We start from the raw sequence: 27,332 nt of genomic DNA on the forward strand, positions 1-27,332 counted from the left end.
TTATCAATACCCATGTATTCCTGCATAAGTGGGTGGTATTCAGTGCTAGTCCTACTCAAAACAGACCCATTGGACTTAATAGACATGGCTATTCGTTCAGAACCAATTAATTTCAGTGGGTCTTCTTTTGAGTAGGATTGAACACAACCCAGAATGTATTGGATTGCTAGTCATTCCAGCTGCAAAGGATTTCCCAAGCGTTTCAACAGAAGCCTCCAAAACACTCTCTTCCTTTCCTTGCAAGTCTCCATCCCAAATGGGGAAAAATAGGTTCTCAAGATGCCTTGCTCAAGGGAAGCCTGTGGGTCCTGTCCTTTGCCTTGTGATGAAAAAATGAAATAAAATTGACTCTCTCACTCTCTCTCCTCCTCTCCCCCCTCCATACATACTGATGAAGTATTCAGACTTGAAAGAGCGAACAGCCACTCGAAGAACGCATGGTTCTGATTGGTGTAGCCCCTCACCCACCAGCTTGTTTTTTGTGCCTTGGGGCTTGCCTTGCCTCTCAGAGAGAAAAAACATGACAAAAGGACCTTTAAGAAAGGAAGGGGGGGGGGGACAAAGGCTTTCCTGTTGGTTTCATTTTTTGTTTGTAGGAAATTTAGGTGGGGGCATAGAAAATGTAGTGGTGTGGAGGGGGGCAAGCCTGGTTATAGGCCTGACAGGAATAGCAAAATACTGGGCAAAAGGTTATCAATAGCAGTTTGGAGAGGCAATCAGAAAGGGGTACCTCAGTCTAGAAGAGGGGGAAAGTATAAAAGACAAAGGGGAGGTAGATAGAGAAGGGACGAGAACTCTTTGTATGTGGTGTTCATTTTCTGTTATTTACTACTTATTATTTATGATGTTACAATTAAATTCTGTTACAATAAACTTTAGAATAATTTGAACTTTAGAATAATTGGAGGAGAACTCTGGGCTCGAATCTTCAAGCAAGGTTGTAGGAAGAATGTTGAGGCCGCATATCTCATGAAATAAAATTCCTATAATATTAATATCCTCTAGCAAAAGACAGTTTGAGCACTGTAATATTTTGTGTGTTTTGGGAGTTTGGAAGCACACAAATAAATATTGCAGCATGAGACAAGTCTCCCCCCCCAATGTCGAGGGAAATCTTGTTTTGTGTAAACCCTGTACAAATGAAGGTTAGACAGTTTGCATGACCTACTTCACCATTTACACCTTTATTATGGGCATAGTGGTGCACAAGACATCTACTTGCATGGTTTCTGCATTGGTAGTAGCTCGAAGGAATGGGCAGACCACGGCTCACACAGGATAAAGTTTTCAATATGCCTCAAGATGGCAATAGGAAGATAAGGAAGGCTCTGCCTGTCCAGAACATTTGGATAATAGTAAACATTTCTGTTACACGAAAAACCTCCTGTCCCATCTGTAGGAAGGTGAACATGGGTGTGCTGAGAATCTGCCATGCACATTATACCACTTCAGATTTCAGGTGGGGGTTTCTCCATACAAAACAATCCCCCCTATAGAAAACTAAACGTCAAGGAGAAGGATTATAGCTTACCGTTCTCTGTGACATCTAGTTTTCTCTCTGCGTGTTGCTTGTCTGTTTGTTTGGCTGTCTGGATTCATTCATGTGAGCTCCCGCCAGCAGGCTGAAGTGGTGCAGTCCAGACAAAGGTTTATCATCTCATTGAGAACTAGGCCATAGTGGTTCAATAGCCCGTGTATTTCACAAGACTAACCCTAATATGGAAAGCTACTCAGATTACTAAAACACAGTGGCAACTTGTATCATGAGTCTTCAGCTAGGGGATATCTGAAGGCAGATAGCTGTCAAAAGAGCTATAACGCTAACCTGTTGCAGTGCTTTGTTGCACTTGTTTCTATGCCATGCTTCCAATTTAGAATTAAAGTTAAAAAAAAGTCGTGGTAGAATGGTTGAAATTGGTTTTCTTTTCCTGTAGATGCTCGAGGCCTGATCAGGTGGATGCTGATGGTGAATCCTGAGCGCAGAGCAACGATTGAAGACATAGCCAACCACTGGTGGGTTAACTGGGGCTACAAGAGCAGTGTTTGTGACTGTGATGCCCTGCAAGACTCTGAGTCCCCCCTGCTGTCTCGGTTCATAGATTGGCATCATCGTTCTAGCGGCTTGCAGCCAGAGACTGACACCAAAATGAAGTGCCTTTCCAAACCAAAAGGATCTGAAGTCACACTAGAGAGACAGAGATCCCTGAAAAAATCAAAGAAGGAAAATGACATTGCACAGTCTATCCAGGAAGGAGGAGTTGAAAATGCATGCAAGCCAAACTCCAAGAGGCCAAAAGGCATCTTAAAGAAAAGGAGCAACAGTGAACATCGCTCTCATAGTGCAGGATATATAGAAGGAGTAGTCAATCCAGTATTACCCTCCACTTTCAAAATGGAGCAGGAGTTATGCAGGACAGGGATGTCCAGTAAGAACGTTGTGGAGGGGGAGGTAACGGGTAAATACAGCACTAAGCAGTCTTCCTTAATGCCAAAAAAAGGAATCCTTAAGAAGACGCAGCAAAGAGAATCTGGCTACTACTCATCTCCAGAACGGAGCGAATCTTCAGAACTCTTGGACCGTAATGAGGAGGCAGGAAATAGTGATACGTCTCCAAGCATTATTGAAACACTAAGGATAGAGTCTCACAGTCATTCCTACAGGCGCAAAGGTATTTTAAAACATAGTAGCAAGTATTCCACCAGTAGCACAGATTCTGCTTTGATCAGCCCTGACACACCGATGGTGGAAGCCATGGAGGAAGCAATCCTGCCTGGAGATGGATTATCTCGAAGTTATAGCCGCCCTTCCAGCGTGATTAGTGATGACAGCATCCTGTCCAGTGACTCTTTTGACTTGGTGGATTTGCAAGAGAACAGGCTTAGGATAAGGAGCTGTGTGTCTGCTGAAAACTTCCTCCAGATCCAAGATTTCCAAGGACTTCAAAATCGCTCACGGCCACAGTATCTGAAGCGCTATCGGAATCGGACAGGCGATAGTAGTTTTTCTCTGCTTACAGACATGGATGATGTCACTCAGGTCTACAAGAAAGCTCTGGAGATCTGTAACAAACTTAACTAGCAGAGGGAAGATAGCAGGGCTGGAAGGAAAGGGTTTTGGGTACCTTTATGATGGAGTTGGCCCAGTATCAATTTGTTGACAGTGGTAGCGTTATTGAAGTGATGTTGAGCAGACAGACTGAGCAGAAATACTTAAGTTATGTTGAGGAAAAATTCATCTCATGCTCATTATGCAACCTTATAGCTCATTCAGTCAAAATACTACCTAGTATCCAAAGAAGTTACAATAAAGTATGAAGCAGAAACTCTGGAATCTGGCAGACAGAAAAGGATCATATTACAGTGGCTGCAAGTTGAAGCTAGACAAAATGTAAACTGGAAAAAGGGTACATATATTTATATTAGAGAAGGTAACTAACCACTGGAAAAGCTATAATGCTAAAAGTAAAACAAAAGATTTTTTTTAAAAAAAGAAAGTCAACTGTTAAGTATAAGAAATCATTTGCTGGTAGATTTGTCAATATCTATATGCCCTAAGGAATATGCACATGCAGAAGAGGGCTGCCAGCTGCATGCATAGTTGCCCTACCAATGATTGACACTGCCAGTTATCATTTGATAGTGTCGCCTGCTGAAATGTGATTCGTAATTTGAGTGGAAGTTATTTGAATTCATAGAAAAGTTAGTCTAGGAAGAGATAGCAATGTAGTAAAAGGATGAAGTGTTGGGAGTGAGGAAGATTTCTTCTTCCAAGCAAAAGAATAATATGAAATAAATTCCATCAAGGGCTCTGGAAATTGCATAATCACTGTAAGGCTACATAAAATGCCAAGGAAAGACCAGACAAGCACACTGAGAAGTAGCTACTTGCCAGTAGCCTCTCTACATACCTGTGTGTATGTATGTATGGCTACTGAGAAACTAGAATGAATAAAGCAGTATGCAGGCAAGCTTTAATTCATTGAAGATTTTTCAGCAGCAGTCTGGAAATGAGACAATACAGTCTCCCATTACTAAAGGAATAGGGAATTCTAAGGGCGGGGGACATGTGTGCATCTATGCAGACTTAGGTGAACTACAAAGATCAACAATACTTATGATACCATAAACTGGTAGAATTTTACTTGGATGAATTGAGTCTTGTAGTTATAAACTTCAAAGAGTTTTACAGAATTCCAGAGCCCTTGTCAGTATGTAATACAATGGGGGAATGGTTTATGAGTAGGAAGAAAGTAATAGGAAAGTAGACTTGAGGGATTCAGTTTAAGAATGTGTATGTATTTGGGTTGATGTTTCATAGACAGGGGGCTCAAATCAGAGAAGACAAAAGATTTATTTCCAATGGGTTTAATTTAAATATTGCAGATAAGCAGGGGTAGCTAACCTGTGGCTCTCCAGGTTTTGTTGGACTCTAGTTCCCCTCCGCCCCAGCCAGCATGGTCAGTAATCAAGGGTGATGGGGGTTATCATGGAGGGACACAGATTAGCCACCCTTGAGTTAAAGGCTTCAACTCCCATAAAGGTACCACTTGGGTCTACTGGATTACGTGAATGTAAGCCTCTTTTTAAATAGGCACTATGTGTTTGACAGGCCTGGGCAATTCAGAATAACTTCTGGTCACGGTTATTCCAGTAAGCAGCTCTTAGTTCAAATAGAGTTGCATTACTGTATTAGCTTACAACACCAAATTGTTTGCAGCTTTAAAACAAAGTCAACATGCACACATAACTACAGGAAATAGTCCAAGATTCTTTTCCTGCGCTTAACCAGTGCCAACTTCAAGACTTTAGCTGAAAGCAGAAACTATCATACTCTACCTTGGGGCTCCAAATGTTTCAGGGAACTAGTGCCAAACTGAAGAGATTCCAGAGTAAAAGACAAGAAAATACCTGAGCTGGTGGGAAATGTTTTATATTTCTCATAAGTATGCCTGAACTGCCTATATGTTGTGTAAGAACACTTTCACTTCACATTCAGATGGGTGAATTATTTAGTTCCAGTTTCCTGAAAAGGTTTCCTAATTCTTCAGAACAGCTGTATCTCTCTACAAGGCAATGAACCAAATTAATTAACCAGTCTTGGTCAAAATGACATCGATTCCTTATAAAATCCATATACCCAGACTTCTAGGCATGAGAATGGAATCTCTTCCCCTGACCCACCCATCCCCTGTGGCTGAGTTAGGATTCTCTGTTTACTGTTTGATATATGTCACAGTATGAAGCAAAGGAATATACCTTCTTTGGAATTTCAACTCTAATATTCATGCCATGTGTGATGTGCAGCCCACTCCTAAATCATGTTTACTAAGAAGTAAACAAAGTCAAGTAATTAAGCATAGAATTGCAGCCTTGGAAAGATGCAGAAGTCTAAAAGATTTGCTGTGCCTTTTTTTGAAACAGAGTACTGCGGTAATTTGGATAAAACTTTGTATTAGCATGAAGATCATGTTTTAATCCGGGTGCGTAAGCCTTGCTCCCTTGGCAGCTGTGACTGGTCTCAGTTGACCTAATGGAGTTTGATTTCAGTGGAACAATACTGACTTAACAATGCCTGCCCATCTGGCTGAATTAAATGTTTAATTGATGTATGTAGTGAAGAAAAGGGAACTCAACTGCCCTGGAGAGGAACTAAGAATCACCCGTGCATCTGAGCTCTACTTAGCCCACAGGGAGAACTGTGGCCCTCCATATGTTGCTGTATTACAACTCACACCATCCCTTTCCATTGGCCATGCTGTCTGGGGCTGATGGGAGTTGGAGTCCACCAACATTCAGAGCGCCCCGGGTTCCTCACGTCTGCCCGAGGCTGTTGCCCAGGCCTGCCGTCTTGTGTACAAATGTGAATGATTGACTGATTGCTGCCAAACTGGAATATGTTCTGTAGGGACTTACTGGCATGTTACCATTCCTAGAAGAAGCAGAACACTTGACTGCACATTGTTATTATTATTAGCGTTGTGTATTTTTTTTTCTTATTTAATTTGGGACTTTTTTGTATTTCAAAGTTGACTTTTTATTTGAATTTGTCTCTTTTAATTTATTGGTCTGAAAGCCATTTCAAAGGTATAATAATATATTTTGGTGTAATTTAATTGGTGCAGCATTATTTTACAGCTCTGGCCAAAATGTTACCTTTAAAAATAATAATTTGTTGTTTTTCTTTTGCTCATTGTTTGGTTTTATCTCTACGAGGCAGGGGGAAAAGCTGGATAATCACCCAAAGTGTTTGTATTTTTAATCTGATACTGTCTTTTTTATTAAATAAAAAGTCAATAAAATGTGAATGGTGTTGATTTCCCCATCCTTTTAAAGAATCCTTTGGGGCATCCATTTAATGACTATTTTAAACAGGATTGCAACACTTCCTTACAAAAGGTGCTATGGCATTGAGTCAGAGCTTTTGTCTTCTATGCTGGGAGATGATGTGGGTAATTGTTGGAACTTGAATGCTATGAGCAATTTGGCATACTAAAAGATCCAATATTTTCATCTTTATTTAAGGGATATATATATCACATTTTTTTGCAGTGAACAGTTCAAAGCAGCTTAGCAAAATGAAATTCTAAACCACCACCAGCAGAGTAAAATAAGAATTAGAATGCTAAAAAAAACAAAACTAAAAAAAACTTAAGAGACTTTCAGTTCCTCATTTGGAGGCAAGCAGTGCTACTAACAAGAGCCAAACTGATTAATTTAGGAGCAACCTTATCTATCCCTTTTGTAGTCAGGGAACATCCTAATATCCTCTGAACAGGCAAAGAAGGAATGGTAGTTTGTATTTTCCTTTTTAAAAAGCTGGATGTGAATCCAGATGCTAATTAGGCAAAAGACTGTTCACCATCTGCTGTGATCAGATGTGTCGTGATTTAAGGAATATTACTTTTAGCTTGCAGATAGGTTGCCTGGGAGAAGACAAAAATATACATGGACCTCCAATTTATTAAATTAATCACAGTCTACTTTGATAGGCCAAGCATTATCAAGTCTTTGATTCCTAGAAGCCATTTTTTGTGCTTGTTCATATATAAAATCCAAATAGAAGAATTTCATCAAAAATGTATTTTGTTTAGGTTCTTCCCTATATTATAAAGAATGATTTGCCAGTAACATTTTTTCTTAAATAACTGGAACTACAGAAGTAAAATGCAGTGATTTAAAATAAACCCCCACTTGCCCTACAATTTCAATTCAAACAGGATGGGCTGAGCTTCTGGAAAAGCTTCTAGCTTGGGCTTCACGTAAGATAGACCACACATTTTTAATACCATTCTCCGGGTTTGCACAAAAGTATTTCCAGAGAGTTTACAGTCCAATCCTATGGATGTTTACTCAGAAATAAATCACACATAATTCAACTGAAGTTCCACAAGCGATTATAAAATGGCTTTAAATGACTCGTTCCCACATCCGCTTGTCCCTTGCCTAGAAAGCATGGGTCCCAGTGGTCTTCTGTTTGCTCCACTGCTTCCCCTGGGGAAACCCACTCTTTAGCGCTGGATTGGAGCAAATGATAAGCCGCAGAAAACCTGATTGTCGTTTGTTCCGATTCAGCAGTAAAGAACTGCTGTAGGGAAAGCTGTGGGAGAAGCAGTTTGTGATAGGGCATAATGAAGGAGGCAGTTCCACAGCTATGACTGCATTAAGTGACAGCTTACACTGATAAGGGTGAATGAGCAGCCTAGAGCCAATAACCCAGGCATAGGCAAACTCAGCGCTCCAGATGTTTTGGGACTACAAGTCCCATCATCCCTAGCTAACAGGACTAGTTGTCAGGGATGATGGGAGTTGTAGTCCCAAAACATCTGGAGGGCCGAGTTTGCCTATGCCTGCAATAACTCTTTTCAGTTGCTTCCTATAATTCCCTCCACTGACCTCAAAGCTTATCTTACTTGATCCTTGGAACTACCAGGTCATGTAAGTTGGACAGAGCCATAGTAACTATAATGTAGCCAAGGACTATAATTTATACTATGTGGCTCCCTCAACACCCAGGCTGCTGTGCTACACTGATAATAATAATAATAAATTATTATTTATTTGTACCCCGCCCATCTGGTTGGGTTTCCCACTCTGGGCGGCTTCCAACAAAGATGAAAAATACACTAAAATGTCACATATTAAAAACTTCCCTGAACAGGGCAGCCTTCAGATGTCTTCTGAATGTCAGGTAGTTGTTTATCGCTTTGACATCTGATGGGAGGGCGCCACTACCGAGAACTCATTTGCATCCTGGTCTTAAGTGTGTTCTCTTAATTTTGGTGAAATTACTTGCCACTAATAATGCTTAGGATTGCAGATTTCATCTCATAAAAGTGACTTACAAGAAGTATCCAAAATGGGCGCCTCTTCACTTAAGGTGGGTTTCACTGCCTTCAGACAGCTCTGGCATCTGAAAGCTGCATCTGACATCTATTACATTCATTTTAAATTGCATGGGGCCTTGTAAAACCAATGAGCCTTTCCCTTACAGGCCCTGTGTCTCTTTTTGGCCACACTCCTCATTTTTAATTTAGGCTTAGCTACTTTTAATCACATTTGGTCTAACACACTCCATTTTTATTTTTATTTAAAGGCAGCTCATTGTGTTTTCTAGCAGCACATACTGCCCTCATCTTAAGGCAGGCATGCAACATCCGTGTGAGTCTCTGGTGACGACAGAAAATTACAGAACGTACATTCAGAAATGCACTCAGTGTATTTTGTGCAGAATGGGATACTGCTTATTAACGCAGCAGGGACTCTGAGCCTCTACAAACCCATAGCTATGTCTGGGAGGGGACAGTGCTTATTAACACAGCAGGAAGACAAGACTTTGCTCTGCTGCCTGCCTAAATGCTGACAAGAGAGGCGGACGAGCATCCGGAAACCTCGTTCTCCTTCATGCAAAAATAGAATCTCCCTGCCACACACATACATTCCTTTTCCAAATGGCAGGAGGCAAAAAGTAATGAAACGCTCTGCTCACAGCAATTGCAGAAAACTTGGTACAAAGAAAGAGTGAGTTAATCTAAAATTATTGAAAAGACCATGAATTTGGGCTCTGAGGGGGATCAGCTCTTGGGACAAAATGGAGGAAGGGAGCTACTGTCACACCGCCTGCTAAACTGGGGGAAGACTTCGTATTTTACAAAAGTGTGATTTAGAATGTCTCTTTGTTTGGCATGCATTATTTGTTAATGCTGTATAGGCATGAGAAGTGAGCCATTTTTAAATTGAATTTACATTCAATCCAGTCTAGCATTTACATATTTATTTTCCCGAGAAACTGAAGAAAACAGCAACAAATCTAAGAATGATGTGTCAACACAAGAAGCTTCGTTATACCAAGTCAGACTGTTGATCCATGCAGCTCAGTATTGGCTACACTGACTTAGAAATGGCTGTCTAGAGTGTCAGACAGAATTCTTTCCCAGTCCTACCGAGAGTTGTGAAGGGCAGGGGGAAATGGGAAAAAAACCCTCTTGTTTTTAGGGATGCGGGTGGCGCTGTGGTCTAAACCACTGAGCCTAGGGTTTGCCGATCGGAAGGTCGATGGTTCGAATCCCCACAACAGGGTGAGCTCCAGTTGCTCTGTCCCAGCTACTGCCAACCTAGCAGTTCGTAAGCACATCAAAGTACAAGTAGATAAATAGGTAGGTACCACTCCAGCGGGAAGGTAAACGGTGTTTCTGCGCACTGCTCTGCTTTCGCCAGAAGCGGCTTAGTCATACTGGCCACATGACCCAGAAAAACTGTCTGCGGACAAACGTCGGGTCCCTCGGCTAGTAAAGCGAGATGAGTGCCACACCCCAGAGTCATTCACAACTGGACTTAACTGTCAGGGGTCCTTTACCTTTCCCCCCAATTTTTCCAGTCTCTCCTCCCCACCAGGCCTTGACCTCTCTAGCCCAATCTAGAGATACCAGGGATACCTTTTGCCTGGAAAGCAGTTGCTCTACCACTGAACTACTGTCCTTCCCCATGCAATAGTTTTAACCTATAGCTACACTACTTCTCTCCTTTCTGCCAACAAATACTGGATATATGGAAGACTTCACTCGTCACAATTCACATTTTATACAGTAAAAGAGCAGAACTTTGATCCAAAATGGGGACCACAGTTGGTTGATTTAACTCTTGGAATGGTTTTCTATAATGCAATAAATATACCCAAGGTAGGATAGCTGTGTGATGGGAGGGGCTTAGGAAGCTGCTGTATCAGGTCAGAGGGGTCAGCAACCTTTTTCAGCCGTGGGCCGGTCCACTGTCCCACAGACCATGTGGTGGGCCGGAATATTTTTTTTTGGGGGGGGGATGAACAAATTCCTATGCCCCACAAATAACCCAGAGATGCATTTTAAATAAAAGGGCACATTCTAATGTAAAAACACGCTGATTCCCCAGACTGTCCGCAGGCCTGACTGAGAAGGTGGTTGGGCCGCATCTGGCCCCCGGGCCTTAGGTTGCCTACCCCTGGGTCAGACTATGGGTTCATCTCACCTGATATTGTCCATTCTGACTAGCATTGGGTTTCAGGTAGAGGTACCCATCAGCTAATCTTGCCACAATGTCTCAGAGTTTCCATGTAGCATTGCTCCAATATGATGCTCCGTCTGGGCTTAAATTGCATTGTGGGGAAATTAAAATGGCAGATGCCATTGCTTGGAGAAGACAAACAGTGGCACTGAGAGCAACTCCAGGTCTAAACAGATGTGACCGCCATTTGGGGTCAGCTGTTGGCTCTTCTGGAGACCCTTGGTAGCTACCCAACAATTCCAGTCCCTGACACTGAGCCTAGCTGAAGATCTACCACATTATTATCAGGAACACAGAACTGAATTGTGAACTTGGTGACAAATCCATGCAACAGAACAGCTTATGCTTCCAATGGGTATGTGTGCATGTGTGTATTACACTTTTACCACAGACCTACAGTCCTTTTGAAATATGGTGCCCTTTCTCATCCCACACCCCAAAGAAACTGGGTAGTTTCTGTGTGGGAGGCCACTGAGATTCCTAAGCCATTGCCCACAGAGATGCAATTCCCAGAAGGCAGAATGGTAGGGTGGGTGCCTGTAAATTACCTTGTTGGTTTCTTCCAAGGCAAATATCCCCTAAAAAGAAAAATGGATTGACCAAGATTGTGCTTACCTTAAGTTGATCAGCTTTGCAATGAACACTCCCAAGGCTTACATTGTGCAATTACTTTAATTAAGGACTAGATTTTGTTAGTTAAATAGTCCAGAGCTGCTCAGTGCATCCCAGTAATTTCCACAAAGCTAGCATTTTGGTTCCTTCTCTGGAATAACCAAAAAAAAAAGAAAAGAAAAAAAGAAAGAAAGAAAAGAAAAGAAAAGAGAAAAAAGAAAAGAGAAAAAAGAAAAGAGAAAGAAAGAAAGAGAGAAAGAAAGAAAGAAAGAAAGAAAGAAAGAAAGAAAGAAAGAAAGAAAGAAAGAAAGAAAGAAAGAAAGAAAGAAAGAGGCTGTGGTGGTTCTTCAATTAGGTCATCCATTGCAAAGGTCACTAAATGTCTTAACCTTTCCCCATAGAAATATCTACAGCTGCATAGACTTGCATATGAAATAGAAAGCTTTTGTTTGGATCCAGTGGAGCAAAAGCAAACGATTGTTTAAAGGTCATCTCAGTTTGCTTTGGTAGTTGCAGCGGGGTGAATTGGAAGAAGAAAAACCCACCCAACACCCCCTGCCCCACTTACTTTTTTTTAGATGTTATTGCAGACAGTGCTTTCAAAGACAGGCAGAGTTTAGTTTTTTTGGTGGGGATTTTTAACCAGTTATCAAACAACATTTTCAAATGTGGCTTCCTAGAGTAGAGGCACTCATGAGTGTTTTGGTATCTCGATCAAAAAACGTATTTATATGCATGTGTGCCCTTCCACCTGCCTCGAACCTGAGGTTCCCAAATCTCACTGCTTAGCTCCCTCACCCTTTAGATTCTGGCAAACTTTCCTAAATTTCCTATTCCCTCAGCCACACCATCTGCCCCCTGCTGAGCTTTGTGACCTCTTCCTTCCCTTCAATGCCTGTCAGTGCATGCAGCTGAGGCGCTGCTCTCATTCAGTTATCCATGGCTGGCCTCTTGTAGTTTGCTTTGCTGCTGGTGCTCCTCTGCTGGTGCTGATGAGTTTTCTCTTCCTCATCAGGTATTTCCTGTGCCTGTGGGGCATCTGAAATACATAAACGAATGCAGCACCCAGAAAAGGATGGTCACACGCCATTTTCTTCTTTTAAGTTTTAGAAGTTTAGCATTAAATATATATCACATTCAGAATTGCTGGTTACATCCACTAACTTGCTTGAGAAAAATTGATTCCTCAATTAAAAATCAAGAAAGCGTTGTTAACTTGTTGCCTAAAATGGCACCTTACATCTCTGGGATGTAACCGGATCAATTCAACCTCCTCTCCTCTCTGTTGGAAAGTGGTACTATGTATCATATGTAGTGGACTTGGGATAGAATAGAGGAATTTTGGAATATAATATTTAGAATATAATATAAGTCTTATCATACAACTAACAGTTCAAAGCTTACCACAGTTAGCTATGCTGAACATTTCCCATGAGGACCAGAAGGAGATTCTGACTAACCGTATGGAAGAACTTTCAGACAGTAAGAGCTGTTTGACAGTGGAACTGTCTCCCTCAGGAGGTTGTGGACTCTCCTTTCTTGGAGGTTTTTAAGCAGAGGTTAGATGGCCATCTGTCATGGGTGCTTTAGCTGAGATATCTGCCTTGCAGGGGGTTGGACTAGATGACCCTTTGGTCCCTCCCAACTCTAAAATTCTATGATTTACAGCAGGGGTCAGCAACCTTTTTCAGCCTTGGGCCGGTCCACTGTCCCTCAGACCATGTGGTGGGCCGGACTATATTTTGATTTTTTTTAAAAAATGAACGAATTCCTGTGCCCCACAAATAACTCAGAGATGCATTTTAAATAAAAGCACACATTCTACTCATGTAAAAACACCAGGCAGGTCCTACAAAGAACCCGGAGATGATTTTAAATAAAAGGATACATTCTACTCGTGTAAAAACATGCTGATTCCCGGACTGTCTGCGGGCTAGATTGAGAAGGCGATTGGGCCGCATCCGGCCCCCAGGCCTTAGGTTCCCTACCCCTGACTTACAGCATAAAGGACTCATAACATTCCTACTGGCAGTGGCTAGACAGCTCCACAGAACTGGGAAAGTTTGGACCATCTTCATCTCACACAGAGGAGGCAAAAGGTCTGGACGACAGCCCTGATGGAGAAATTGACCAAACACATAAAGGTGCTAAATAACACCCAGGACTCGGACAATGTTATTGAAATTTAGGATCCATTCACATCCTTTTCTATTGATGACACAGAGAACTGGCATCCACTCGCTGTGCTTGCCCCCCTTGGGAGAAATGTTTCTTTTTCTTAACAAGGATGTGGCAGAAAGGGATAACTACTTCTGTTTATTCTTGCTTATATTTAAACCAATAAAAATTAAAAAAAAATTAAAAAAGAGAAAACTCAAATAATGCTGTATACAGTGGTACCTCGGGTTAAGTACTTCGTTCCGGAGGTCTGTTCTTAACCTGAAACTATTCTTAACCTGAAGCACCACTTTAGCTAATGGGGCCTCCTGCTGCAGCCGCGCTGCCGGAGCACGATTTCTGTTCTCATCCTGAAGCAAAGTTCTTAACCTGAGGTAATATTTCTGGGTTAGCGGAGTCTTTAACTTGAAGCGTATGTAACCCAAGGTACCACTGTACATTCATCATAAGACGTAATGGGTAAGATGCAATGCCATGCCAGCAGATGCAACATGACTTCACCTTCTCTGCCTCTGCAATGTTGTTCCTCCTTTAAGTCTGCTGGCTTAAGGAGAAGCACACTAATGACTGAGAATGTTTGGATGTGCATATGACTGCAGTCCTAACCATGTCTGCTTAGAAGCAAACCCCACTGAATTCAACAAGATCTACTCACAGGTATGTGGGTTGGCATTTCAGCCTAAGTTACGGAGCTAAATCATATTCAGAGAACATACTCATCTGTAATTGCAATGACAGCAGAAGATTGAAGGCCTTCCGCATGGGAGATAAACAGAAGACATGGCACCATAACTGGGATTCTTTGCTTCTTGCACTTGCTGAGTAAGTATGTACTTAATCAACGAATTCCAGAAATGTAGCCGAGTTAGTCTATTACAACAAACACAGGAAAAAAATATTGTGTTACTGTAAAGATTTATCAGATTTATAGCGGCATCAACCTTCCTGGACGAAAGCCGCAGAAACATTTGCCACAATAAATCTGTTAAATCTGATGCAGCAGGACCCCCTCCTCCCTCTTTTTGCTATCTACTTAAAGAACGTGCCTAAAATATACTTTTTCTGAACTATCTCTTGTATTGTCAGAAGACCGTGTTGCAGTGGTTAACTTGTTTTAGAAGCCAAACCCACATCATTATATATGGAAGTTGTCAATACACAGAACCAGTCAACTTCTATTCTCTTGTAGGTTTGGGTTACTGACATTTGTTCTGCGGCCAAGGCATAATTTCTAGTTGCTTAGGTGCAGCCCTGAAGTCATTTCTTTGAAATCAACCATGCAATTTTAACAATTTGAGGGAAATGGCAATAATAAGATGGATCCTCAGCAATTATGTCTAGATTTCCCTGTCTTGGATGCTTGATGATGCTTGTCTTCAGGCCAACACTTTAAGAGACTAGTTCTCCAAAAGGGGCAGAATGCAGGAGAGGTGACAAAAGCTCAAAGGGCATCTGTTCGCTTCCAACCTTTGTCAGCGCAAGTGGCTCACTAGGAGCTCTCCTTGGTACTGAAACAAGACCAGCCTTGCCTAGTGGGCTCCAAGACCAGACCAGACAGCTTAGTCTCATATTTCAAAACTGGCTTTGGAGATCAAAGCCACTTACATTTTATTGCATGGTTTTAGATTTTATTGCCATGGTCTAATTTGTCTTGTTTGCTACTACTGCAGTCATAAAAAATGTGGGATATAAATAAAATGAAACCTGGATTGGGCCCGGAAACAAACCGGCAACAACTGAGAAGGCTGCCACCTGCAGTTCAGTGGTTCATCACATGTGTGCCCTACACACAGATTCCTTCTGACAGTAGAATAAAAAAGGTAAAGGGACCCCTGACCATTAGGTCCAGTCGTGACCGACTCTGGGGTTGCGGCGCTCATCTCGCTTTATTGGCTGAGGGAGCCGGCATACAGCTTCCGGGTCATGTGGCCAGCATGACTAAGCCGCTTCTGGCGAACCAGAGCAGCGCACAGAAATGCCGTTTACCTTCCCGCCAGAGTGGTACCTATTTATCTACTTGCATTTCGTGCTTTCGAACTGTTAGGTTGGCAGGAGCAACGGGAGCTCACCCTGTCACGGGGATTCGAACCGCAGACCTTCTGATCGGCAAGTTCTAGGCTCTATGGTTTAACCCACAGCGCCACCTGTGTCCCTGACAGTAGGATAGGCTGATCGAAAAAGAGTGGCCCGAAGACTTCCAGGTCCAACAGCTCATTGATACTCTTTGATTTGGCACCACAGAACACAAATGTGGAAGCCAGAGATTCTTCCTCATTTTTGTGCCTGATAAGAGATTCCAATTAATTTTGATCTAATGACTGTACACAGGGTAGCAAGAAAAATGGCCTTCATCTTGTAACATAAAGCACAACATCTCCACAATGCAAGGTTGTGCTGCTTTTATCTTTTGGCTGGCAACCAGAGGAACCTGGCTTGAATCACATACCAGACCAATTTTGTTCTCCAAGTAAGAGACTTAGGAATGCATCAAAGGAAACAGAGGTTTCTCTGCTAGTTTCCTCTGAGCAACACTGATTTACCGTAAATCTAAGGCTGAAAGAATGGTGTTCTTAAAAAAAAAGAAAAGTCTGGAGAACATGTGTCAGTTTCAATCCAGCAGAGAGGAAATATTGGAAGTGTACAAGCCGGTGTAATAATTTAAAATCTATGCTTTCCTGTGTAAAGTTTGCTTCCGTCTAATGTTATATTGGAGAGGTTTTTTTGTTTTTAAATAACTCAGGGAGTTTACCATCTTGTATGGAACATAATGTCCCTCTTAAAGGAAGCAGGAATAAGGACTTGTCCAGACAGCAGCTTCCGCACTTGGGGCAGGAGTGCCCAGTGTTTCATGGGGGGGGGGGATAGATGCCAGGCATCAAGGCTGTCCAGTGAATGAACTAGAAGTGCTTCCCTAAACCCCTGATGGCTGTGGATTCTGGCAGAATGGATTTACCAAGTGGTAATTTACCACAATATTCTGATTGTTGTTGTTTAGTCGTTTAGTCATGTCGAACTCTTTGTGAACCCGTGGACCAGAGCACGCCAGGCACTCCTGTCTTCCACTGCTTCCTGCAGTTTGGTCAAACTCATAGTAGCTTCGAGAACACTGTGCAACCATCTTGTTCTCTGTCGTCCCCTTCTCCTTGTGCCCTCCATCTTTCCCAACATCAGGGTCTTTTCCAGGGAGTCTTCTCTTCTCATGAGGTGGCCAAAGTATTGGAGCCTCAGCTTCAGGATCTGTCCTTCCAGTGAGCACTCAGGGCTGATTTCCTTCAGAATGGAGAGGTTTGATCTTCTTGTAGTCCATGGGACTCTCAAGAGTCTCCTCCAGCACCATAATTCAAAAGCATAAATTCTTCAGCGATCAGCCTTCTTTATGGTCCAGCTCTCACTTCCATACATCACTACTGGGAAAACCATAGCTTTAACTATATGGACCTTTGTTGGCAAGGCAAGGTGATGTCTCTGCTGATATTCTGATTACCAATTGGTAATTCAGGTATCAGTATGGTGCTATCAAGTGATAAGATTTTTTATTTCTTTTTACCTTACTTCTCCATCTGATCTGAAATCCAAGGAAGATTCCTTTGCTCACATTTTTGCAAGCAAATTTTCTCAATGTAATTTACTTTTTACATGCTATTTTCACTAATATATTCATTTTAATGCACACTTTCTTCTAACGTACACATTTCTGTAAACATCGATCTAATGTATATATCCCATGTCCCACCAATTTCTTCCACTGGAAACTCTGCCCATATTCAAATCTGGACAATCGCATAAGGTTAACTAAGTGTGAGCCTATGGATCAAATTGTAACTGATGAGCCAGTAGACACCATAGCCCTCTACTTGCTAAAATTGAATGTGGTGTAATTCCTTTCTTCTTATTTATACCTCAGTGTCTGTGTTGGTGAAGGCTGGGTAAATAAATAGACTGATCCTTCCTTCCTCCCTCCCTCCCTTCCTTCCTTCCTTCCTTCCTTTTATCAGCTCCTCTTTCCAGAAACAGGTTGTGACACAATTAACATCAGTTCTTCAGGATTTTAGCAAAAACCTGGCTTCTTAGCAAAATGATTATTTTGTTTAGAACCTGTTTCAAGAATTATAATTTGCAGCTCAATCTGGGAGTCGGTATTTTTGTGTGGTTTTTTTTTACATTGGCTTCTCTAAATCAAAAACACAAGTTTCTCTCTGTCTCTCTTTTAAACAAAAATGAAGAAATTGCTGGTATGGTCCTTAGGCTTTTACTAGTTAAAGCTTTAAGGGAAAGTGTTTACATGATGTTTGCTTGCCGAATGACTGGGGGTGGGGGGGGGTGCTTCCTTTTAAACCACAAATTGACTGACAGGAAGCCTCTAAATATTGCTGGGAGCTGGGGAGAGGTGGGGAAGGGAGTGAAGGTATAAGATGCTTAAAGGGATTCCTTTGTGGCAGTTCTAAGCATGTATGTGTTTGATCCCTGTGTTTCACAACTCCCCTATCACCTTACATGACAGTTTGGAGAGGCATGCTCAACAGAGCCAAGGCAATCCATCCATTTCATTTACCTTTGATTGGCAGAGAAATAAATAGAAATGTTCTTTTCCCTGAAGGAGAAATATCCATACTAATGTCATCAATGTCATACCCTCCAACATTTCTCTGATGAAAATAGGGACGTCCCATTCCATAATAAGTTTACTATTTATACCTCACGTATCTTACTGGGTTGCCCCAGTCACTCTCAGCAGCTTCTAACATATATAAAAACACAATAAAACATTAAACAAACTTCCCTATACAGGATTTTCTTCACACAGCTTTGGGGTCAGATAACTCCACACCCTCCAGCATTTCTCCAATGAAAATAGGGACATAGAATCATAGAGTTGGAAGAGACCACAAGGGCCAAGTGGGACATTCCGGGATCAAATCAGAAACTAGGACGGCTTCTCTAAATCAGGGACGTACCTGGAAAATAGGGACACTTGGAGGGTCTGCAATGTGCAGCAGCAAAAGCTTCTGGTATATCCAAACACACACCCAAATAGTTCCTGATTCTAAAGAAGCAGCAAGTACCAACTTTTCTCTTTGAGATTCCAAACTGGCATTCTTTGATGAACATCTGTACTGAGCCCTAAGAAGGTCCCTGTGCAATTCAACATCCTGCCTGGTTTTCCCATCCCATGGATCTGACGCACAGCGGCAAGGTTGCTTTTGTTGTTAAAGTGAGACCTGCTGTTTCCCCATACAGGATCTATCTGAACAGCTCCAACTTAAGTTTCTGGGATTCTAGACCTCAACCTTGGTTTCAGGGCTGTAAGCTTCTCAGTCTCCAGAGGAAGGAATTTAGTCTCAGGTGCAATGCAAGAGGTCCAAGTACTTTTAACACGTGTCAATGTGGTGTAGCGGTTAGAGTGCTAGCCTATGACTGGAGCAGTGTTAGAAACTCAGATAGATAAGCTAGGCACCAAATGGCTCTTTAAACCAAGGTAACGTTTTCCAAAATGGAATACAGTGGTACCTCAGGTTAAGAACTTAATTCGTTCTGGAGATCCGTTCTTAACCTGAAACTGTTCTTAAACTGAGGTACCACTTTAGCCAAGGGGGCCTCCCACTGCCGCCACGCCATTTCTGTTCTCCTCCTGAAGCAAAGTTCTTAACCCGAGGTACTATTTCTGGGTTAGCGGAGTATGTAACCTGAAGCGTCTGTAACCCGAGGTACCACTGTATCTAGTTGCCCTTTTGGGGCGAGATGACTCTAAAGACTTCTTTCTCAAATGATGGCTGTGATTGATTCTCCATTAGACATCTGGCTAGTTCAGATGACAACCTTGAGCTAGGTTAAAGCTTTGAGAACCTAAAGAGGAAAAATCACTTGATCCAGGGACAGTCCACAGATATATTGTCCTGTTCTGACCTCTTTTTCTTAATGGTGACTGCTTTCGCTCCTGTTCCAGCTGCACAGAAAAAGCCATTTGGTTCCACAAATTCGTTCTGATTGTGCAGATAAAATATAACCAATAGAATTCTACAGGGTGTGTTGCTAGTGTGGGAAAACAGGCCAGATCCAAGGATCCCCAGATGCGGAAGATGTCAGGCACCATCCTGGTACCCAGGCATCTTCACGTGGTCACAAGTGGTTGAAAGCCAAGTGCGAAATGACCTGGTGCCTGGCTAATTTCGAACACTGGACCAGAGAGCAAGAGCAGCATAGCAGGGTTGGGTGGTATCACCTTCTTGATGCTGGCATTGCTGCAGAGTACCTGGGAATTTTGGCAGTTAAATTGGTGCTGTACAGATGCACTGGTAGGACCACCAGGTTAGCTCTTTCTGGTGTGCCTGAACAGCTTTGCCCTTGCCATGGTCCTGCTGCTGTTCCTTCTAGGTTCATCACAACCGAAGGGGTTTCCCCAAGCCCGATTTCCAGTGGGAGGCAGGGGGAGAGGAGAGTGAGTGTGTATGGTTGTTGCTCCTCCAGTTTGCAAAGGTGCCCAGAAGCCCCCAAAGGTTGGTGACCCCTGGTCTACTCCAATAGCATTACGTGACCTTTGGACAGGTCCACAAATTACCAGCTTCTAAGAAAGAAGGCTGACTAGTGTTCCAAATCAGAGAAGGGCTCTAAATTATGCTAAACTGTTATTACAAAGGTAGAGGACTCTTAAAAAAAAATGTCTTTAAAGCAATCCTAGGTCCAGTTCAGCTACCACCCATTTTGTGAGGGTCAATTCCTTTGTTGCCCTGGCAGCCATAGGGTAATTCATGGAAATCCAAATAATGCTTCTTTTTTTAAACCTTTAGAGTTTTAAAAAACTACTGTGCATTCTAATATTATTTTTCCAGGTTGGCATTCACCTGTCACAGAGCCTTTTCAGTGATACCTCTCCAGTTGTGATGCCTTTCCTAGTGGAATGCGCCTGTCTCCATCAATATTAACTTTCCAGAGAAATGTGGAAAAATACCCTGCCTACCCAGACATTTGGTGACTGTTTCTGGCAACCCCAAAATCACTGTTGACTGCTTTTAGGTGTTTTTCACTGTAATTGTTTTTAGAATGTTTTAAGTGTTTTATAATGTTTTTGCTTTGCTTTGTTTTAAAATTATGCATCTGTTTGCCACCCTGGACTCCTTCGTTAGGACGGGTGGGATATACATACAATAACAAACAAACAAACAAACAAACAGACAAAGAAACAAACAAACAATATGGCAAAGCTAGAATTCTGCCTTTACCTTTTGTAAAACTGCCAAACCACCTGGATGTTCCTTACACCAGGAATTCATCTTTCCAGAGGGTGGAGGGAAGAAACCCTTTCAGTTGCCTGGAAATGAAATGTTAATTATTATTAGTATGGCAGCTCTTTTGCGGTGCTTGTAACAGGATCGGCCGAGCCCCTGAACCTGGGTTGGCACATGCACTTGCAAGGAATAACACTATTATTGGTTAACATGTCTGGTTATTTTATAGACCTAGTTAACAAGAAGTGGGGAGGTGGGAGAATTCCTGTATCGTGCAAAGCATTTTCCCGCCTGTCGTTTGGAGCCTTGCCACTGTTTAAATGTAAGTCGATTTGCTGCCGTACCATCTGCAGTTTGATTATTTGACTATTCCCTGGCTTGGAGTCAAACCACAGCAGAACACCCTAGCCTGTGATTTACAACCCAGGCTGTGATTATAATGGTTTTATTTTTGTTGGATCTCTGTTTACAGGCTCACTTGTCCTGCTGCACCGTGTTAGAATAACAATGAGAGAATTATTAGGTCTCATTAGCAACCATCGCGCATGGCACACAGTGCTTAAGTCGTAGAGCGCTGCCTAAGTACTCTAGCAGCCTGTTTGTGTCTGCTTTCCGTTGCAACAGTGAGGTGTGGGAGGATGCCATCAAAAAAACCAAGGGCCATTAATTCTTTTCTGAGTAAATAGAGAGGACGTGTATTTCCTGGATTATCAACTTGAAAACAATTGCTATGGCAAGGGAACAGGGCTAGTTGTTTCCCTCATCAAGGTTATGTAAGGTCCCCTGTTTCCATCTCCCATAAAGGAAGAAAGCTGTTCACAGTGTTATGGAAGCAGGAAGTGGATTATGAAAACCGGAGACAAACTCTGGGTGCCCTGAGTTGAGCCACAGCTGGGAATATCTCTCACTTTGCCATGACAAGAAAACTGCAGTTCCCAGATGGGTTGATCTCCTTTTGGAAGGAATGTAGGTCTAGGGCAGGTGGTGTACAAGTTAAAATAATGGCTTACAATGGAAGAGACAGGGCATAAAAGGAAGTGTTCAGGAAGAGGAAGATCTGCCAATTTGGGTGCCATTCATCCTGACATCATGTTACATATTTGTTACCAAGTGGAATCACCCCTGAGGAGACAGTTCTGAGAGAGGAGAAGGCCAAAGTGTGTTTGGTTTCAGCTAGTGATGGGCAAATCTGTCCATTTCAGTTTCTCTCAGGGTGTCATTTTTCCAATCCCATCAGTTCATGATTTGTTTTTAAGTCCTCATGAAAATTCACTGTGTTTAAGTCTGGATTTCTCAAAATATATGCATTTTTATGCAAGCATTTTTCTCTGATAGAATGCATTTTTGATGTTATTTTCACCAATAGATAGATTTGCATGCATGTTTTACCCTCATAAATGCATTTTTTTGTACACATTCCTCGACTGGAGTTCAAAATTTGGAGAATCCAAACAATGGCTGTGTTTTGGTCTTCATATTGTTTCATGAAGTGTGAATTAAGTAAGTATACTTTTAAATGGGAACTGAGCTGAATTTCTGCCCCACCCCTTCTGCCAGCTCAGTCCACGAAGGGGGCCTTGCTGTTTCATTTCTCCTTCCGGTGCAGCTGGATGAGTGGCCATCTTCATGGTTGCATTCTGCATTAGAAACAAAACAAAACCCAACTCAGTGGTAACTCTACTTGTGTGGTCTCACAATGATTTCCCCTCAAGAATCTTCCCATAGAGTTCCCCACAGCTGGACATGTGTGCAAGAAATATGTGCACAGGTGATATGGAAACTGCATGTTCTGCTTCCAGCCCACGTAAGACGCTCATGAATTCTGTAGAAACAAATCCTGTTTCCTCAGCAAAGCCATACAAGTCTCCCACTGCAGTTTTCAGGTGGCTTTTGGGGCCTGCTGCATTAATGCTTTCAAAGCTTGGCAGAAACACCCCACGCCTCTCTTTCAGTCCTTTCATGTTCTGGGATGCTTAGACCCCCACCTTTCTTAAAAGAATAAATGCTGTCCTGGGAACAAAGTACAAAGCTCTGAGTCAGTCTCTGATGCCACTTGCCAGGACTTGGAGAGGTTCAAAAGACATGAGGGACCATAATGAGCCACAATGCTCTCCCGTCTCCTTGTAACTTTTCCTCCGGAGACGCATACTGTACTGTCACAAGAATGTGGAATGGACTTGCGGCTGAGGTGTTGTTTATTGCTTGCTTACAAAATTTATATCGCACACCTTCAACATAAATTTATGTTCCCAGAGTTGTAAGAATAAAAAAGTATTATAATCAACAACAGCAATATTATTGCATTATTATTATTATTGGGATGCAGGTGGTGCTGTGGATTAAACCACAGAGCCTAGGACTTGCCGGTCAGAAGGTCAGCAGTTCGAATCCCTGTGACGGGATGAGCTCCCGTTGCTCGGTCCCAGCTCCTGCCCACCTAGCAGTTCGAAAGCACGTCAAAGTGCAAGTAGATAAATAGGTACTGCTCCGGCGGGAAGGTAAACATTGTTTCCGTGCACTGCTTTGGTTCTCCAGAAGCGGCTTAGTCATGCTGGCCACATGACCCGGAAGCTGTATGCCGGCTCCCTTGGCCAATAAAGCGAGATAAGCGCCGCAACCCCAGAGTCGGTCACAACTGGACCTAATGGTGAGGGGTACCTTTACCATTATTATTATTATTATTATTATTATTATTATTATTATGCTAGCCTGCATCCTCAGGTGCAGCAGAGGATACTGTTCCATCACCAGCACTGAGGTAAGAGTCGATGGCCAGTCCAAGCAGCTTCTGTATCTGGGACTGGTGGGTGCTATACCATCTTTTCTTTTGCCTAAGGCAACAAAATGTCTTGGAAGGCCTTGTGCTGCCCTTTGGACAAATGAATCTGGACACAATCTATGGAGAGGTTCTTTGGTGCATGCACTATTGAAATGAATGGGAATTGTGCAAGAGACGTGCACACAAGGTGTATTTCATGTTTGGGGCTGAGTCAAATGTGCAAATTTGTTGCTCAGCTTCAAGCGGTGACTTGCCCATCAGAATGAGCCATCACAGGTTAAAACCCACAGTGGTAACCCACATGCAGATGTAGATCAAAACTCAACTGTGAGCCATACATTGTACAGCAATGACATGATCTATAGATGCATGTAAGAACTATGGCCTGTGCTGTGCTAGCAGGCCTGACTGCACAGTCTGCAGAATGCCTCTGGCAAGAAGAGCCAATGGAGCAGATTGCAGATGTTGAACACATCAGCTCCAGCCAGCATGGTCAATGGTCAGGGAGCTCTAATCCAACACCTGAAGACCACTGCATTGGCTGCCCCTGGTTGGTGGTAACATCCCACAATCACATGTATTTTTTTCTGGATTAAGTAACCTAATACGATCGCTTGCTGAGTGACCCAAGAAGCAAGCAGTTTATAGGCTACAGGAGAGCAATAGCAGGACTCAATGGTTTCTGGGTTAGACCTCCCAACCCACTCTGCTTGCTTACAAGAGAGGTGCTGCTTTCATTAGCTCCATGAGTCAAGACCAGTTAACAAGAAACTTGGCTGGATACTTCTAGGAAGACTTGGCTGTGAACTAGCCCTGGGGCATTGTAATCCAGGAAGGTCAAGCAAAAGAGCAGGACAATACACATCTGGGTGTTTTCTTCCACCTGGGACAGCAAACAGTGGCTGCACACAGCCAGAGCCATTAGAAATAGAAGCAGCTCCATCGAGAGAAGGCTGACATCAAACAAAGGAATGTATTTAACTCAGCGTCTTCCTATGCATCTAAGTGAATTTAATGGGATCTGACCCAGGAAAGAGTGTATAGGACTGTAGCTTCAGAAACCTTAATGCTGTATATTCCTACCATTACATGGTGGGTATGAGCTGTTCAGCAGTCAAGACAGACTGCTCCAGAAGGTGGTAGACTCTCCTTCATTAGAGATTTTTGATCACTTAATCATGGATACTGTCAGGGGTTCAGGAGCAGAGGCGAGGGCAAGGGAGGTAACAGAGAGCGAGGGGGAGGAGGCAGAAGAAAAGATGAGTGATGACGACGACCCGAGATCTCCGAGTCTTTCCAGTGAATCAGAAGATTCACAGGAAGGAGCGCCAGTGGCCAGAGCAAGGGGGGAGCTTAGGGGGACACCCCAGGAAGAAGGGTCCAGAGGGGGCTCAGAGAGCAGCAGTTGGAAATCGGGGCCAGCATCACCAACAGAACGCAGTGGAGAGGAAGGGCACCAGGTACCGAGCTCTGGCAGCTTGCAGCAGGAGGGAGGGCATGAGTCAGGAGTGGCCACACCTCCATCAGGGAGCGAGGAAACGGTCAGGCGGCAAGTGGAAGGTTGGGCGCGCGCGCCAAGTTCAAATACACAGGAAGGTGGCGCAGTAAGCAGCCCGGAAAGGGAGCCAGGTCCTAAAGCCCGACGCAAGGAGACAGAAGGGTCCGGGGGGTCAGCGTCAGAAGCGTCCCAAAAGGAAGAGACCACGGGGGGCAGAGGGACAAGGTGGAGTAAGGCTAGGGTACTTAGCTGGTGTACAGGGGGCGGAGACTCAGACGGAGCTTCGCCGGTCTAACCCATAAGACGTAGAGCTGCATGCAGCAGCTTGAGAATGGAAACTGTAACTCAATAAAGACTTTTACAAAGTGACCGCTGGCTAGCGTGATCCTCTGTGAGCTAGGATCTAGAAGCAGCTCTGACAGATACCATAGGAGAGGATTCCCCGCATCAGCAGGTGTTTTGAGCAGACTGTTGAGGTCCCTTCCAACTCCATGATATATTTTGTATTCATCCTGATTTGCTTGCACTAAGATGACAAGGAGGTTAGACTATGGTCACTTCAAGATGGCCTGTTTATTGAGCATTCATCCTTATTTGTTTGTGGGACAAGTAGGGTGATGTTGGCTATATAATGAACATATTTATTCTGATTTGTTTGCTGGGAGGTTAGGCTAGACTGTGTCATCACTAAGTGCTTTCACCATGCTTTCCACTGCCTTTCACTTTTGCTGTCATTATTACAAAAAGTCTGATCATATAGGGAGGCAGGCTTGTTGTGCAAGACCCTCGCCATCAACTACAACAGAGTAACCTGACTTTCCTGGTATGTGATCGAACCATGACTATTATCTTAGAGTTTCCAGGAATGGTGTGTGTGTGCGTGTGTGTGTGTGTGTTAGATCTGCCCCTTTCCCTGAGTTTTTCCTAATCAAATAGCAAGTACATTAACAGCAACTTTTCAATAGCAGTATACTTAAAAATGTGGCGATTGATTGATTGATACAGACAGTGTTGCCTCCCTCATTGGATAGGATATTAATAACAGCTCTATGGGATAGCATGTGTTGGTTTTATTAATCCCAAATCTCATCTCCTGATATATCTCCATATAATGGTAACGCAAGCTAATGATACAATCTCTGTGTTAGTTTCACAATCTATAGGAGCTCTCAGGCAGGTTTAAGCAGAGCCTTATGGATTTGCCCAAGGCCACCCACTGAGCTTCATTATGATCAAGCAGAGATTTCAGTATGGATCTCTTCATGCCAAGCCCATTACTCCAGCCCCTATGCTATCTCCTGAATGTAATCTAGCTATATTAACTCTGTGTGGCCAGGGGGTGGTAAAAAGACCACCCCGTGTTCTTGCACCTGCCCTCAGACCCAGAGAAAGGATTCTGCTGACCCCAAAGGTGTCGTCAGAGAGCGAGCGGGTGGGTGGGTCATTAAGTCGTCCCCTCCCCAATGGGCTATCTGTTGCAGCCAATCTGGTATGTGGGTGGTTTAGTTCACTAGCAATAGTACATGCACAGACCAGAACAAAGAGCACTAGCCACTCAGAGGTGAGTCTTTGAGAAAGAGCGGCTGTAATTCTAAGACTACTTCCGTGTGGGAAACTCCTGAACACCCCTGGAACCTACTTAGCAACGCACATGATTAGAAATGCAAATGAGACCTCCCAGCTAGATTACTGTGCTGTCAGCTTTCACACACACCAGAATCTGCATGCAGCTTTGCTGGGGAAGTGTGTGTGTGGGGTGGGGGGTGGGGGGAGAATCCTTAGCTGTTCTCTAACATGCTCACTCCAGTTTTTGCAATTTGGGTCCTCACTTAAAGAGGGCATGTATTGAGGTGAGACCTGGAAAACCGAGACCCTGTGTTGTGGGTGGGTACGATTGGTCAGCCACAACACCCAATTGGTGGGTCCCTCAAAGTTGGGTACAATCTGGCCAATGGGACACAGTCCAAACGGTTCAAGGGACCTATTTATGCCCATGCACGTGACCCAGAGCTTCCTCTTTCGGCTCGTGCATTCGGAACACCCGCCCACCTCTCCCTACTTTTAGGGCTTTGCGCCTGACCTTGCTATGCCGTCATGTGTTGTCTGTCGTTGGGACAGGGGCATGGTAGGAATTTTCCCCACATGGCTGATTGGCTGTTGCCATTTGGGTTTTGCCTGACACGTAGCAAATTGTCACAACTTGTAAGGTTGCAGATAGGCTCTGGTTCAGGTGATAGGGATGGGAGAACGCTCTCGCCATCCCCATGTGAAGGGTATTCCGTTAAAGGAATCCAGGGACTCGATGGTTTGGTCAACCCCTGAGAGGGGGTTGTGCCCGTGCCTGAGTCCAGGGGAGCATTTGGGTTGTGGAGATAGCCTGTTCCCGGCTTTCTGCTTATCCAGGTGTTCACCCTTGGCTGACCTATGCTGGTGCCCTGGGTCAGCATAGCAGGGAGCTAGTCAAACCAGAGCCCATGCAACCAGTCACTTTCTGTAATCAATAAAG

At 43.3% G+C, this 27,332-nt stretch overlaps 1 protein-coding gene and 2 long non-coding RNA genes across 4 annotated transcripts in view; 1 reads left to right on the plus strand and 2 right to left on the minus strand.

Moving 5' to 3' along the window:
• NUAK1 (NUAK family kinase 1) overlaps positions 1-6,305 on the plus strand; it is a 50,067-nt gene extending 43,762 nt beyond the window's left edge. The window contains exon 7 of the mRNA XM_082241183.1: positions 1,935-6,305. Coding sequence (XP_082097309.1) covers positions 1,935-3,079 — 1,145 coding nt within the window. The 3' untranslated portion in view covers positions 3,080-6,305. The remainder of the gene's footprint in view (positions 1-1,934) is intronic.
• Positions 5,427-11,124, minus strand: LOC309542433. The gene is made up of 2 exons (XR_014224240.1): positions 8,230-11,124; positions 5,427-8,027 (listed from the first exon to the last, which is right to left on the minus strand). It is a non-coding gene; the product is annotated as an uncharacterized lncRNA (long non-coding RNA).
• A 283-nt stretch (positions 11,125-11,407) lies between these two features.
• Positions 11,408-27,332, minus strand: part of LOC309542425 — a 63,512-nt gene continuing 47,587 nt past the window's right edge. For both annotated transcript variants that reach the window (XR_014224231.1, XR_014224232.1), the window contains 4 exons: positions 22,060-22,186; positions 20,544-20,632; positions 12,815-14,196; positions 11,408-12,187 (listed from right to left, as the gene is read on the minus strand). This is a non-coding gene — a long non-coding RNA (uncharacterized lncRNA). The remainder of the gene's footprint in view (positions 12,188-12,814; positions 14,197-20,543; positions 20,633-22,059; positions 22,187-27,332) is intronic.

Source organism: Podarcis vaucheri (genome assembly GCF_965113315.1).
Source record: "Podarcis vaucheri genome assembly, chromosome: 10".
In the NCBI taxonomy this organism is placed as follows: domain Eukaryota; kingdom Metazoa; phylum Chordata; class Lepidosauria; order Squamata; family Lacertidae; genus Podarcis; species Podarcis vaucheri.